The 14,134-nt window shown below is 35.5% G+C and overlaps 1 protein-coding gene and 1 non-coding gene across 2 annotated transcripts in view; one reads left to right on the top strand and one right to left on the bottom strand.

Annotated features, from left to right (window-relative positions):
- LARS1 (leucyl-tRNA synthetase 1) overlaps positions 1-14,134 on the top strand; it is a 119,722-nt gene that overhangs the window by 102,204 nt on the left and 3,384 nt on the right. Inside the window, exons 26-31 of the mRNA XM_037801711.1 lie at positions 1,110-1,250; positions 1,492-1,602; positions 4,222-4,332; positions 9,985-10,089; positions 11,399-11,494; positions 12,942-13,074. Of these exons, the coding sequence (XP_037657639.1) occupies positions 1,110-1,250; positions 1,492-1,602; positions 4,222-4,332; positions 9,985-10,089; positions 11,399-11,494; positions 12,942-13,074 (697 nt within the window). The remainder of the gene's footprint in view (positions 1-1,109; positions 1,251-1,491; positions 1,603-4,221; positions 4,333-9,984; positions 10,090-11,398; positions 11,495-12,941; positions 13,075-14,134) is intronic.
- LOC119508602 lies at positions 3,571-3,702 on the bottom strand. Its single transcript, XR_005211506.1, has one exon. It is a non-coding gene; the product is annotated as a small nucleolar RNA SNORA42/SNORA80 family (small nucleolar RNA).

Here is a 14,134-nt window from a genome sequence, read left to right as displayed (position 1 = left end):
TAAAAAATTAATTTTGGTGATGAACATACAACTGTGTGATGGTGCTGTGAACAACTGAATATACGCTTTGTATGCTTGCATGGTATGTGAATATATCTCACTAAAATTGAATTTAAAAAAAAGATGTTATGGGCAATTTTAATTTTGGCCTCATTAAATAAATGTTGTGACAATATTGTTACTTAAGAATAAAAGACCAAAAATGATTATTTCATGAATTAATGCTGGATTCACCATTGTAATTATTATAGCAGGTTAAACTGAAGCTACCTCCTGTTTAGAAAGATGATACATCAAGTATATACTTTATTTATATACACACAATGTGTATGTTTTAAAAATGTGATTATGTGTATTTTGTTCATGACCTAATTACCATCTGTTAGGAAATGTAATGTATTTGAATATGTTATATGTATATAACATATTATTCTTTCAACTATTTGTTAAAAAGATGAAAATCTTGAGGAAGATATAAACAACTGTCATGAGCTGCTTATAAACAAAGATAGAAATGTACATTTGCATAAATACTCTTGTTTTGTATAAAACTTCCAGTGTATATAGGGCTGCGTATTCAAGGATATTATATTAGCATTCTTACTGTGAAGATGAATTAAATTATTTCTCCAAGGCTTACAGATAAATAGATTGGCTGGTTTAATAACTCCTTTCCAACTATATTAGCCCTGCTCTTTTGTACTTTTTCAGTGCATGAACAATGGAAAAAATATTCTCATAATGTATACACTGAATAGCCATACTTTCAATACTGGATATATTAATAGGATAAAAACTGAGAGTATGCATAATTTATATAATAATGATTAAATTTAGGCAAATTAGCATTACATAATTTTCTTTGAAAGTGAGCATATGTGTGTGGGTATTAATATGCTTGTACAAATGGATGCTAATTAAGAATGTGGAGTCAGACTTCACAGCTTGAATTCTAGGGAACATTAGATCAGGGACTGTGGCAGTGTGTTGATGTGTAGTCAGGTTTGAACTTTGAGCACACAATTACAGATGGTAGTCTTGGTATGAAACTGTAATCAAGAATCACAAAATAGTCGTGTTGTCTAATTTCACTGAATTTTCTTTTTAAGCCTCAGTCAATTATGAATGCATCATGGCCTGTGGCAGGTCCAGTGGATGAAGCCTTGATACGTTCCTCGCAGTATCTCATGGAAGTAACACATGACCTTAGACTACGACTCAAGAACTATTTGATGCCACCTAAAGGAAAGGTGAAGTTGTGTTTTTTAAAAAAATCATTCCTTAAAAGTTATTGGTCAAATAGCATTTAATAGTTGTGAAAATTAAGAAATTTTCATTAAAGTGTGTAGTCCTATCTTCACTGCTAATGCAGTTCTGCAGCATGTATATGTTTGAATGTTAAAGGTTGTAGTGGTGTTTATTAGGAAGGTTCTCTTCATGTTTGGTTTACATGAAATTGATTAATGTTTTCTGTTTTCTTCTTCCCTGTAGAAGACTGACAAGCAGCCACCACAGAAGCCTTCTCATTGCACCATTTATGTGGCAAAGAACTATCCACCTTGGCAACATACCACCTTATCAGTTCTACGCAACCACTTTGAGGTGATGCTCTCAGGAGACTTTTCTCTTGAGCATTATGGTGTACTACCCATGTTGTTTTTGTTTTTAGGATGTTGACCATGGCTGGGGGAAGGAAGAGAGCTTTATTTATCTCTAGGCAGGGTCTTCTTTTGTTATCCTTGGTGGCTCTTAAATGGATGCTGAGGGGAAAGCTGTTACTGTTTTATCATTTCTGAAACTTGCATACAAAAATATGCTGGATAAAGTAGTATGTAATTAAAAGATGTGGGGCTTTTTTACATGTGTGGTTAAAATTATGAAACAAAAGAACTGGGTTTGCCTTTTGAATTTGTTGTGACTTGAGCATGAGGATTCATGAAGGCTTAACCTTTTTGGGTTTGAAAAAATTGAAGCTTGGTTGTTGAGTACAGTTAAAGAAAATTTTGTTCAACTTGATAGTTACCTATAGAAAAGGAGAGCTCAGAGATGTTTTTAGCTTTGTCAGCTAAATAGCTATTGAATATGATAATAGTTCTATTAAAAAGGAAGCTCAGTATATATAGTTCTAGGTTTTCCTAAAGAAAAAAATTCACCGTCTTTTTCCTTTCCACATTCAAACTGTGGAAATATACTGTGAAATTTTGGCTTTTTTAAAACTCAGATTATTAGACAGACATAAACCGTTAAAGTCCGCTTAAGAAAGAAAGAGACAAAATGGAGATGCTGACCAAAGTATAAAGTGATGATGTAAAGGAGGAATCCTTAGCCTTGTTATTCCACACTGTTATCAGGTTTTTGCCTCAGTATTTTTCATAGTTCTCAGAATTCATTAAGAAAAACTCAGGAAACTACTTTTACATTTATAAAATTTGATGGAAAGAGAAGAGTGAGTGTTTCTGTATTCTTCATGAATATTTTTGTGGAGAATTACCTCCTCCTTTGATTGTGTTTAATAGAAATGGCAGGAAGCTTTTAGAATCTGCTTGTGGATTTTGAATTATGGTAACTAAAAGAGTAAAATCTACTTTGGTCGGCAGAAAAATGAAACTGTGCCTTGTGGTTTTCATCTTCATACCAGCATTTTCAAGGGAAGCAGTGTAAGAATCAAATACAATATGTAATGTCCCAGATAGTAGAAAATCTGTCATCTCTGTTCTTTTAGAACTTATATTCTTACTTATTATTTATTGATTAGCTATTATATAGTTTCAAAACAAAAACATCTTTTGACATTATTTGAAAGGATTAGTTTCCTTTTAAATTTTTGTTTTCATCCAGATCAAGTAAAAAACTATGTTCGTTTATTATCAAGAAGAGTTTTACGTAGCATATGGTACCTTTTTGGTGACATAAGGAAAAAGGAATGTTTTCCATCCTCTCCCTTCTCTTTCATATATATTTCAAAGCAACACATTGACAAGTGGAGAAAATATTTTTGCCATGTACTTAATAAAGGTTGGACTTGAAAGTAAATAGATTGTTTGAAATCTTACTCTCAGTCCCTATTCATTTAGGTTCATTCCTAACCCTTGGCTTTGATGATATGCCTTTACAATAGGGAAAAAGTAAGTCACCCAAAACTCTGAAAAGGCTGCTTGCCTTATTTCTCATTCTATTGAAGAGAGCAGTTGATATTTGCAGCAATGTGTAAAAATTCAGTCAATACATTTGGGACTGTATGCATATTAGTGATACATGATATAGGCATTTTTCCCCCAGTTTTATTGTGAAAAAATATATATAACATAAAATTTGTCATTTTAACAATTTTTAATTGTACAGTTCAGTGGCATTAATTGCATTCACAATATTGGGCAACCATACCATTGTCCATTTCCAAAACATTTTTTATCTCTCCGACTAGAAACTGTACCTATTACGCACTAACTCCGCATACCTCCCTTCCCCCAGCACCTGGGAACCTCTAATCTACGTTCTGTCTCTGTGAGTTATAGGCATTTATTTTCCAGTAGGTAGAAATGATACTACTTTTTTTTTTTTCTTTTTAAACACTGTGCAGTCTGCTTCAGTGCCGAAGCCTATGGACAAGGCCAGGCAATGGTTCGGGGTTACGGTTTGTTGTGGCATGGGACACTATGAGAGGCCCAGGGTGATGGGCCTCCCATAAATCCAAACCCATGCGTGAAATGATACTACTTTTAACAAATCAATAGCTAGGGATTTTTTCCCACTAATTTATAAGACAGAGTGTTCCGAGGTAGACATTATGTAAGTGTTATATGGTAACTCTGTAAATTTTCGTTTGAATTTATGATTTAAGAAAATGCGTTTATAAGTTTGAAGACAAACAAGATCTTCATAAGACAATTCAGTTGCTTCCTAGGTAAGATAGGCAATCCTGGAGGTGCCATTATTGTAAGGAAAAACTAAATATGCAGCACAGTGTACCTGTTTCTTCTGTGCACTTAAAATCATATATCCTTTAAATTTAGAAAGAATAGGAGACTTCCTACTACAGTGTTCATTCACCTTTCACTTCACCATGTTGTTACTTAATGGGCTGCACACCCTTCTATTCTCTGACAGACTGTTAGGAGGTCACCATTCTACATCCAGCAGATTTCCTACAAGCACACCTACTATCCTGCATTATCTTAAAAATATTTATTTCCACATCTCTCCTCTACTCCCCTTTTTTAGGCCAATAGTGGAAAATTGCCTGATAACAAAGTCATTGCTAGTGAACTAGGCAATTTGCCAGAATTGAAGAAATATATGAAGAAAGTGATGCCGTTTGTTGCCATGATTAAGGTAAGATGTGAGCACTGTATAGCTGTGACCACATGAGTAATGGTTAGTAATGGTAGAATGAAGGGGAAAAGCTCTGGGCATAGTCTTCCTCCCCCAAAAAAAAATCTGCTAAAATAGCACTTTTCAATCAGTGGATGTGAGAAACAAGCTGTTAGAATTTGGGTTTACCTTTGCAATTGCTGAGTATGTAAAAATATGTATCGTGTGAAGAAAAAGTGGTTTAGAATTGCTTCACTAAATAATTCCCTTCATGTTTTACCTTCCCTTCTTTAATCTGGTGAGGAAACATACTCTTTTGGCTTATGTTAGAGTATTCTACTGGATCCTATTACTGGAACCAAGATTCCACATATGTATGGAATTATCTTAACAGGTAACTAAACAAACAGTGACTCTATTGATATTTTGGGCCTGGTAATTCATTGTGATGGGGAGCTGTCTTGGGCATTGTAGGATGTTTAATAGCATCGCTGGCCTCTATCCACTAGAAACTTGTAGAATCCTCCCTTCACCTGACCCCATTGTGACAACCAAAAATATCTCCAGACATTGCTAAATGTCCCTGGGGCAAAATCATCACCTCATTGAGAACCACTGGGTTAGAATATTAGTCTTTTTCATATACTTAACTGATTTATGGGATTTCTTGACAAAGAGAAACCAAAAGAAGACTATAGATTATTGTTTAAGATTTCAGGCTCTGGGGGCAGACAAACCTGGGTTCAAATCCTGAAGATGTATCACTGCTTAGTTTTGAGACCTCAAATTCATTTATAAAATGAGAATGTTAATAGAACCCACTTTTTAGGAGTGGTGTGTGGAATAAATTAAGTAAAATGTACTTAAAGCACTTAAATAGTGTCTTTTATATATATGTATATATATATATATATATATATTTTTTTAATTGAGATTGTTCACACACCATACAACTATCCAAAGATCCAAAGTGTACAATCAGCTGTGCATCCATCAACACAGTTAATTTTTTTTTTCAATTTTTAGAACATTTTCATTACTCCAGAAAAGAAATAAGGACAAAAAAAGGAAACTCAAATCCTCCTATACCCCTAAACATGCACCCCCTCCATTATTCATTCATGGTTTTGGTATAGTACATTTGTTACTGTTGATGAAAGAATGTCAAAATACTACTAACTGTAGTATATAGTTTGCAATAGGTGTATATTTTTTCCTATATGCCTCTCTATTATTAACTTCTAGTTATAATGCCATACATTTGTTCTAGTTCGTGAGAGAGATTTCTAATATTTGTATAGTTAATCATGGACACTGTCCACCACAAGATTCACTGTTTTATACATTCACATCTTTTAATCTCCAACTTTCCTTCTGGTGACATATGTGACTCTGAGCTTACCCTTTCCACCACCTTCACACACCTTTTAGCACTGTTAGTTATTCTCACAATGTGCTACCATCACCCCTGTCCATTTCCAAATGTTTAAGTTCACCCTAATTGAACATTCTGGTCATAATAAGCAAACACACCCCATTCTTCAGCCTCATTCTGTATCCTGGTAACTTACATTTCATGCCTATGAGTTTACATATTGTAATTAGTCCATATCAGTGAGACCCTGCAATATTTGCCATTATGTGTCTGTCTTATTTCACTCAATATAGTGCCCTCAAGGTTTCCTCATCAACCCGTTTCTTTTAAGATGGTTTTATTCACGCACCATACATTCCGTCCTAAGTAAACAATTGTTGTTCCCTGTATAGTCACGTGTTTATGTATTCAGCACCATTGCCACTGTCTATATAGGGACATCTCCATTTCTTCCACAAAGAAGGAAGAAGAGTCAAAGAGGGCAGAGACAAAGAGAAAGAGAGAGTAAAACAACAACAACAAGAAAAAAACAAAACTTGACAGCTAGAAAGCAACAAAAGGAAAGATAGCATTAACCTAAAGTAGAATGAAGAATCAGACAACATCACCAATGCCAGGAGTCCCATACCCTTCCCCTATTCCCCACCCCCCGGAATGCGTTTGGCTTTGGCATATTGCCTTTGTTGTATTAAAGGAAGCATAATACAATGTTTCCATAAATTATAGCCTCTAGTTTGCATTGATTATATTTTCCCCCCAATCCCACCCTATTTTTAACACCTTGCAATGTTGACATTCATTTGTTCTACCTCATGTAAAAACATATTTGTACCTTTTATTACAATTGTTGAGCACTCTAGGTTTCCCTGAGTTACACAGTCCCAGTCTTTATCGTTCGTCTTTTGTTCTGGTGTCCCACATGGTCCCAACCTTCCTCTTTCAACCATACTCACAGTCATCTTTGTTCAGTGTATTTACATTGCTGTGCTACTATCCCCAAAATTGTTTTCCAGACCTCTCACTCCTGTCTTTTCCTTTCTGTCTGCAGTGCTTCCTTTAGTGTATCCTGTAGAGCAGGTATCTTGTTCACAAACTCTCTCATTGTCTGTTTGTCAGAGAATATTTTAAGCTCTCCCTCATATTTGAAGGATAGTTTTGCCAGATATAGGATTCTTGGTTGGTGGTTTTTCTCTTTCAGTATCTTAAATATATCACCCCACTTCCTTCTTGTCTCCATGGTTTCTATTGAGAAATCTGCACACAGTCTTTTCAAGCTTCCTTTGTATGTGATGGATCGCTTTTCTCTTGCTGCTTTCAGGATTCTCTCTTTATCTTTGACATTTGATAATCTGATTATTAAGTGTCTTGGTGTAGGCCTATCAGATCTATTCTGTTTGGGTACGCTGTGCTTCTTGGATCTGTAATTTTATGTCTTTCTTAAGAGATGGGAAATTTTCATTGATTATTTCCTCTGTTATTGCTTCTGCCCCCTTTCCCTTCTCTTCTCCTTCTGGGACACCAATGACACTTACATTCTTGCTTTTCATTTTGTCCTTAAGTTCCCAGAGACGTTGCTCGTATTTTTCCACTCTTTTCTCTATCTGTTCTCCATGTATAGGCTTTCAGGTGCCTTGTTTTCCATTTCCCAAGTGCTTTCTTTTGTCTCTTGAGATCTGCTGTTGTATGTTTCCAGTATGTCTTTCATCTCTTGTGTTGTGGCTTTCATTTCCATAGATTCTGCCAGTTGTTTTCTCGAACTTTCAATTTCTACCTTATGTACGCCAAGTGTTTTCATTATACAGTTCAGCTCTTTTGCCATATCTTCCCTAAACTTTTTGAATTGTCTTATTATTAGTTGTTTCAATTCCTGTATCTCAGTTGAAGTGTAAGTTTGTTCCTTTGACTGGGCCATAACTTCATTTTCCTTAGTGTAGGTTGTAGTTTTCTGTTGTCTAGTCATGGTTTCCTTGCCCCAGTCAGGTTTTCCCAGCCCAGAACAGGCTCAGGTTCCAGAAGGAAGAAATATTCAGTATCCAGTTTCCCTGAGTGTGTGTCTTAGAAAACTGGTATACCCTGTGAAGCCTCAGGTCACTGTGCTCTTCTGCCCAGCATGTGGTGCCTGTCAGCCTGTAACTCCAGGCTGGTGTAAGGAGATGTGGCCCGTGGCTGTTTTCCCCCAGGCTCTGGAGTCTGGTTCTGAATGGAAGGCGGGTCGTAGAGCTGGGGTAGCTGGGCTCCACCCCTTTCCTCTTAGGGAAGATAAGTCCCTAGGGAGAGGTCATTAGCATTTGAATAGACTGCCTGTGCTATCTCCACTCTTGTCTGGGTCAGAGCACTGGGAACTGAAAATGGCTGAGACTTTCTCCACTGAGCCAAAACAGGGACAGAAAGCCCCCTTCAGGGCCAGACCGCAGCCACCCTCTGGCTCTCCAAGGTCAGTTGTCACCCATAGCCTCTGTGTGCTTGTTGGGGTTTCGTACCTTGTATTGAGCAGTCTGTGCTTGTTAATTAAAACCCCAGTTGGAGCTCAGCTGAGCTATATTCACTTGCTGGGAGAAAGCTTCTCTCTAGCACCATGAGGCTTTGCAGCTCGGGCTGTGGGGATAGGGGGCTTCCGGCTTGGATCTGCAGTTTTTTACTTAACAGATTTTATGCTGTGATCTCAGGCATTCCTCCCAGTTCAGATTGGTGTATGATGAGTGGACGGTCACATTTGTCACCCCGCAGTTATTCCATATTGTATACTAGTTGTTCCTGGTTGTTTATTAGTTGTTCCAGGGAGACTAACTAGCTTCCACTCCTCTCTTAGACCCTCTCTCCAAAATAGTTTCTTTTAATTGAAGCAGGCTCAGTACTTTTTTTTTTTTTTTTAATGTAAATAATGTCTTTGAGCCTGGTAGGCACAGTGATTATTCTTACTTTAGGTTAATCCTGGAGTCTTCCAGGCCACAGATACCTGAGGGAGGCTAAAATTCTAGTAGATTGGTATTCTCAGGAAAGCCTTTTAACTCTCCTATACCAAAGTCAACTGTCTGAGCCTCAGGGTGTTTGAAGTTTCAGGAAGGATTTTGAATCCTGGATTGACCTACACCATCAAATTATAATATGACTGCTGGGATGCTCATAATTCACTGTCCCGCTCAGCTGGTGTCATTGGTCAAAATGCCAGATCCTTTGTCAACATATAGATCCAACAAAATATCTCAGTTGGTAGTTGCACAGGCAATTGATTTTGATTATATGCTTTAAGAGAATCTAGTGAAACTTATTTGAAACATGACATCATATGTGTCTGTTTATGTAAGATGATACTGGACTCGAGTTAGCTTCTTCATTTAAATTTGAAGAACCAGTGTCAGACTGTGTGCCAGTATCCTTTTCCAATAATATTAGAATATTGGTGAGTTTCCAGTTAAATTAGTGATTTTGCAAACTTTGAAAGTGATTAATAAATTTGGGAAAAATGGTTTATAGTTCTTTTTCAAGGGAAAAGACAGAACTTGGATGGTAAACTAAACCAATGAATGCTAGGAATAATGACAGGTTACTTTCATGCAAGTGCATCATGTTCTAGGCAGCTAGCTGTATCTGTACATTTGAATCTCTGAGGTTACATTCTGAGTGGCAGATATTTTATTACATGTTCAAGTAAGTTAAAAATAAGAAATAGTTTTTTGTATGCCATAGGATTATCTGTATACCCAGATAGTATGACTTTTCTTTTCTATTAAACTATGTAGAAAATAGCTTCTGGAGTTTTTTATTTTGTTATTAATTCAGTATTCTCTGAAACAGCTTTAAAAAGGTGGTGTCTCAGAAAATTTTGTTATATTGTGTGTGTCTATATGTGTGTGTGTGTGTGTGTGTGTACATATAAAATTTATTGTTGTCTGTCTGTTTCCTGAAGGGAATTTGATTCCCTGAAGGAATATTTGATTTTATTCTGAAGGGCTATTTGATTCTTTGTCAAAGTGAAAACTTTGGGTTTGTGTATTAAGTCTGTCTAAATAAACAAAGGTGAAACCATATGATTTTATAAATCTGTAAACATTGTGCTTTATAGTCTTTTCAGGGCCGCTCTAATCTTAACATACTTTTAATGATAATTACGATAAGCTAGCGATTTCATTAACAAGCGAACATAGATAAGAGAGACCATGAATTCAAGATCTTTCCTTTAACTGTTCAACTTTGGAGAGTTTATCAATTGAGAAAAGAATGATTGGTTTGGAGGAAATATATTCTTTTCCACAAATTCTTAATGTGATTTTGTTTTTTAAAACCATCTTGACTGTTAGGAAAATCTGGAGAAGATGGGGCCTCATGTTCTGGATTTGCAGTTGGAATTTGATGAACAGGCAGTGCTTACGGAAAATATAGTCTACCTAACCAATTCTCTTGAGGTAAGAAGGGTGGAAGGGATTATAATAATTAGTCAGCAATACTGAACCATAATCTAGCTCTTTTGTTTTATAATAAACCTTTTAATAGACTGCATCTTCTGTATTTAGTACCTTGCCAAATATATCAGTCAGATATACTTTTGGAGAGAAAGAGAATGGGGTGGATATAGAAGTTGCAGGAAAAAAAAAAAAAGATGTTAATTTATCAACTATCCTGTACCTAAAAGACTAACTGTATGCCTGGGTTTTCCCCAAAAATTATCTTAATAAAAATGAAGAGAGTCCTTATATTCAATGCTTTTAAAGTCTTTCATAAATAGAGCACTCTGAATTCCATTTTTTCCCCCTTTGGACCTCAGGTTCACAGAATTGGACTAATTATAATCCTTGGCTCATGATATGCTATCATTGGCCCATGTCTTTTTAGAAAAATTTATTCCTAATACAGTGAACATTTATGAATCCAACTTCTTAATCCAAATTATTAGTTTTAGACTTTACCAATAGCTTTCACATAGAACATTACCAATAGCTTTCAAATATCTGTGAGTTTCTCCCCATCCCCATCACATCTACCTGCCCTAGTTACAACTTCATATATAGATTCCAGAAATGCTGTCTCAGACAACTTAAGCAGAAGGAAAGATCATTGCTCTAGAAAACTGTGTTAGAGAACTCAAAAAGTGGTTCCGGTGGTAATGAAAGCGCTAAAGTAAAAAAATGTAGGTTTAGAATTTGAATGAAATTGTTTCATAAAATATAAGAAGAGTGTTATTTCTAAATTAGCATATTAGACATCTATTTTATATATATCCTAAATATTCATATATATTCACATAGGCCAAAAAGCTTGTTTTGGATCTTTTCACTGGAAAAATTGGGACATACCTTGTATTAGAATCATTTTATATTCAGGAGTATGCAATAATGCTGAATCAGATAAAGCTGATTTGTGCAAACTAAGAAAGTGTTTTATTTGCAAGTGGTAAATTTCTGAGTTTTTCTTCCGTTTGTTTAAGTGGCAGTCTTATATGCTGATTTTCATTTGCTTTAATACCACAGATAGATGCCATGTTTCATTATAGAAAATGGTAAACATGACTATATAAATAACAATACTGTGAAACATCTAAGAAAAGTGTTAAATAATTGATTACAGATTTCACTTAATGTTTATATGAAATAAAATTGCACAGGCCATTTCATGTTAAGTGGAGAGCCTAGTTTTGCTCTTTGGTGAAATGAGGTGATGATTAATTCAATCATACTAAGTGAAACTAATGACTTCTGTTTTTTCCCCACTATTTAGCTAGAGCACATAGAAATCAAGTTTGCCTCTGAAGCAGAAGATAAAGTCAAGGAAGACTGCTGTCCAGGGAAACCACTAAATGTTTTTAGAACAGAAGTAGGTTGAAAGACTCCTTGAATCATTGCATTTTTGAACTAGAAGAGACCTTAGAGGTCATTATATCTAAATTCATCATTTTAAAGATGGAAGGAAGTGAAGTCCAGAGAAGTTAAATAATTGGTTTGTCCTGGGCCACATAATTTGTTAAAAATGGGGCTAGACTTGAAGTCTCCTGTTTCCTTGTTGGTGCATCCCTTTTCCTTACTTTATTATTATGGATGGCATCAGATGTTATTTGAGGGTTTGAAAAATTAAAATATAATTTTATTTAAGAAAAATCAGGGGAAATTGAAATTTAAGACTTTTAAACAGTGAAAAGGAGCAGTCAAACTTCAGATGAGTCTTGGTTCAATTGTTATTCAAGACTTTTTGGTTTCTAATATAAACCAGATTGATGCATCATCTTAAATCATGCTGGAATTGCTATCTTTTTCTTTTCTTTTCTTTTTTTGAGGCTACTATTGATAAAGAGAAATGGGATTTGAAGTTGTTGGATTTTCTATTCATTTACTGTCAAAAAATTGCAGCATTTGGCAAAGTCCAGTGGACTGCAACTTTGAGGGTCCATAAAATGTCCTACTTTTCTTACTAAGCAGAGGACTTAGATATAGGCTGATCTTTTTACTACATTTAATTGAAAATCCAGCAAACAGAAAAAGCCTGTTTTGAAAGAATGAGGTAATCATGGAGACATCCTGAATTTATCTTGTAAATGAATATGCTTATTCCCTAATCAAATATTTATGGAGGTGTGGTAGTTTTTTAAAAGTGCGGTCATTTGGGCCATGGAGATAGATACATGAAATAACATTCCCTACACAAATATATTTATTTCAAGCCACTTTCATGTATTCCACTAAGCTACTATATATTTTAAGTCTTTCACAAGACACAGTTGTCTTTTTTCACACTTAAAATAGCTGGCAAAGTCCTTGACTACATAGCTTCTATAAAGTAAGAAGTAGTGTGGTGCAGCACTGGGTTTAATCTCAGCCCTGTCACTTACTAGCTGTGTGATCTTTGGTTAATTTCCTAATGTTTCTGATTTTCAGCTTATCATCTGTGTAAAGGGGTCCAAAAGTACTCTCTCAGGATATAGAAATCATGTCTGTAAAGTGCTTCATACAGTTCCTGGTACATAGTAGAAATTCATTAAATGATTTAATGGTTGTAGAAGAGAAATAGTAATTCTTACTATCTACTGTCAATATTGATTGTGTAATTGTAATCATTTTTACCCTGGCATTTGGTTGTAAGCATAAGCTTGTAAATCTTTTCTTCCATATTCAAGTATCTCTTGGTCATGATTTTAGAATTCCAGAATTATGTCTAGCCTATTTGTCTTTCATTGGGCCTTAAAAATGTAGCATAGACTCCCCCTCCCTTTGACAATATTCAGGTTTAATTTCCTATAGCATTCATTTTGTTTTGTTTTGTTTCCTAGCCTGGTGTGTCAGTTTCCCTAGTAAACCCCCAACCATCCAATGGCCACTTCTCAACCAAAATTGAAATCAGACAGGGAGATAACCGTGATTCCATAATCAGGCGTTTAATGAAAATGGACCGAGGAATCAAAGGTAAATGTTTACCCTAAAATGCTCATGATGAGTTCTAAGCAGAGGGGAGAAGGAAAAATGTCTGGTTTGCTTAAGGACAGCTGTGTAATGTTGAAGAAAGAGTTTTGGGCCCAGAATTAGGAAACCTATATTCTTTTTGGGACACTGTGACTAGGTAGCTTGGTGATGTTGGCATGCCATTTGAGCTGTAAACTGATCTGTCTTTTAGCAAAATGAGGACATTAGATTAGATATTTTTTAAGGCTCCATCAAGCTCTAAAACTGTAATGGGCACTTTCTATCTTTTGGATGTGTTCAGAATTAAGGAACATACCCATAATATTCTGAACTAACCTGCCCAGCTGGGTCTATTCCTGGAGAAGGAAGAGAAACAAAAGAAAAGTTATCTAGTATCTGCCATTTATTAGTCATTTAATCCTTTACAACTCTCTGATATAGAAGGTATTATTCATCCCCTTTTACAGATGATGAAATGGAGGCTCATAAAGGCTAAGTAACTTGCAACATCAGCTAGTAAATCCTGGAGCTGGAATTCAAACTCATGTCTGTTTCGCACCAAAACTCGTATTCTTCTAAACAGTGTGCCTCCAGATAAAATATGGAAATAGTCTTAATTTCTTACCATGATTAAGTCTACATCTTCTATGATTAGGTTTAATGTAATAATTTGTGGCTGCTTTTTTCATCTCCCAGCCAGGTCCTAGGCTGATCAATTGTGAAGGAAATTGGCGTGTCTCTGGAATTATTTTTCTTCCAGATTATGAAGATAAATTAATTTTGAGAGTCACTGTTTTTCATTCTCTCTCTCTTTTCTTTTTAATGGCAATCAATAGTTGATTGGGTCACATTTCATTAGTACAAAAGTTTTCTAAAAAGATTTACAAATTCCAGACTGTGACCTAATTTAAGGAATGATATTCAGTGTAACAATATTCTATTAATAAGAATTGAAATAGCCCTCTGGAATTCGTTTTATCCTGCATTTTTTGTTCTCTTGAAGTCATTTGTCCACCCATTTATTCCTTCTGTGGACATTTATTGAGAGACTGCCCTGTGTAGT

Source organism: Choloepus didactylus, chromosome 13 (genome assembly GCF_015220235.1).
Source record: "Choloepus didactylus isolate mChoDid1 chromosome 13, mChoDid1.pri, whole genome shotgun sequence".
NCBI classification, from domain to species: domain Eukaryota; kingdom Metazoa; phylum Chordata; class Mammalia; order Pilosa; family Megalonychidae; genus Choloepus; species Choloepus didactylus.
Note: the sequence above shows the minus strand (reverse complement) of the source record. Positions and strands in the feature narration are given on the sequence as shown.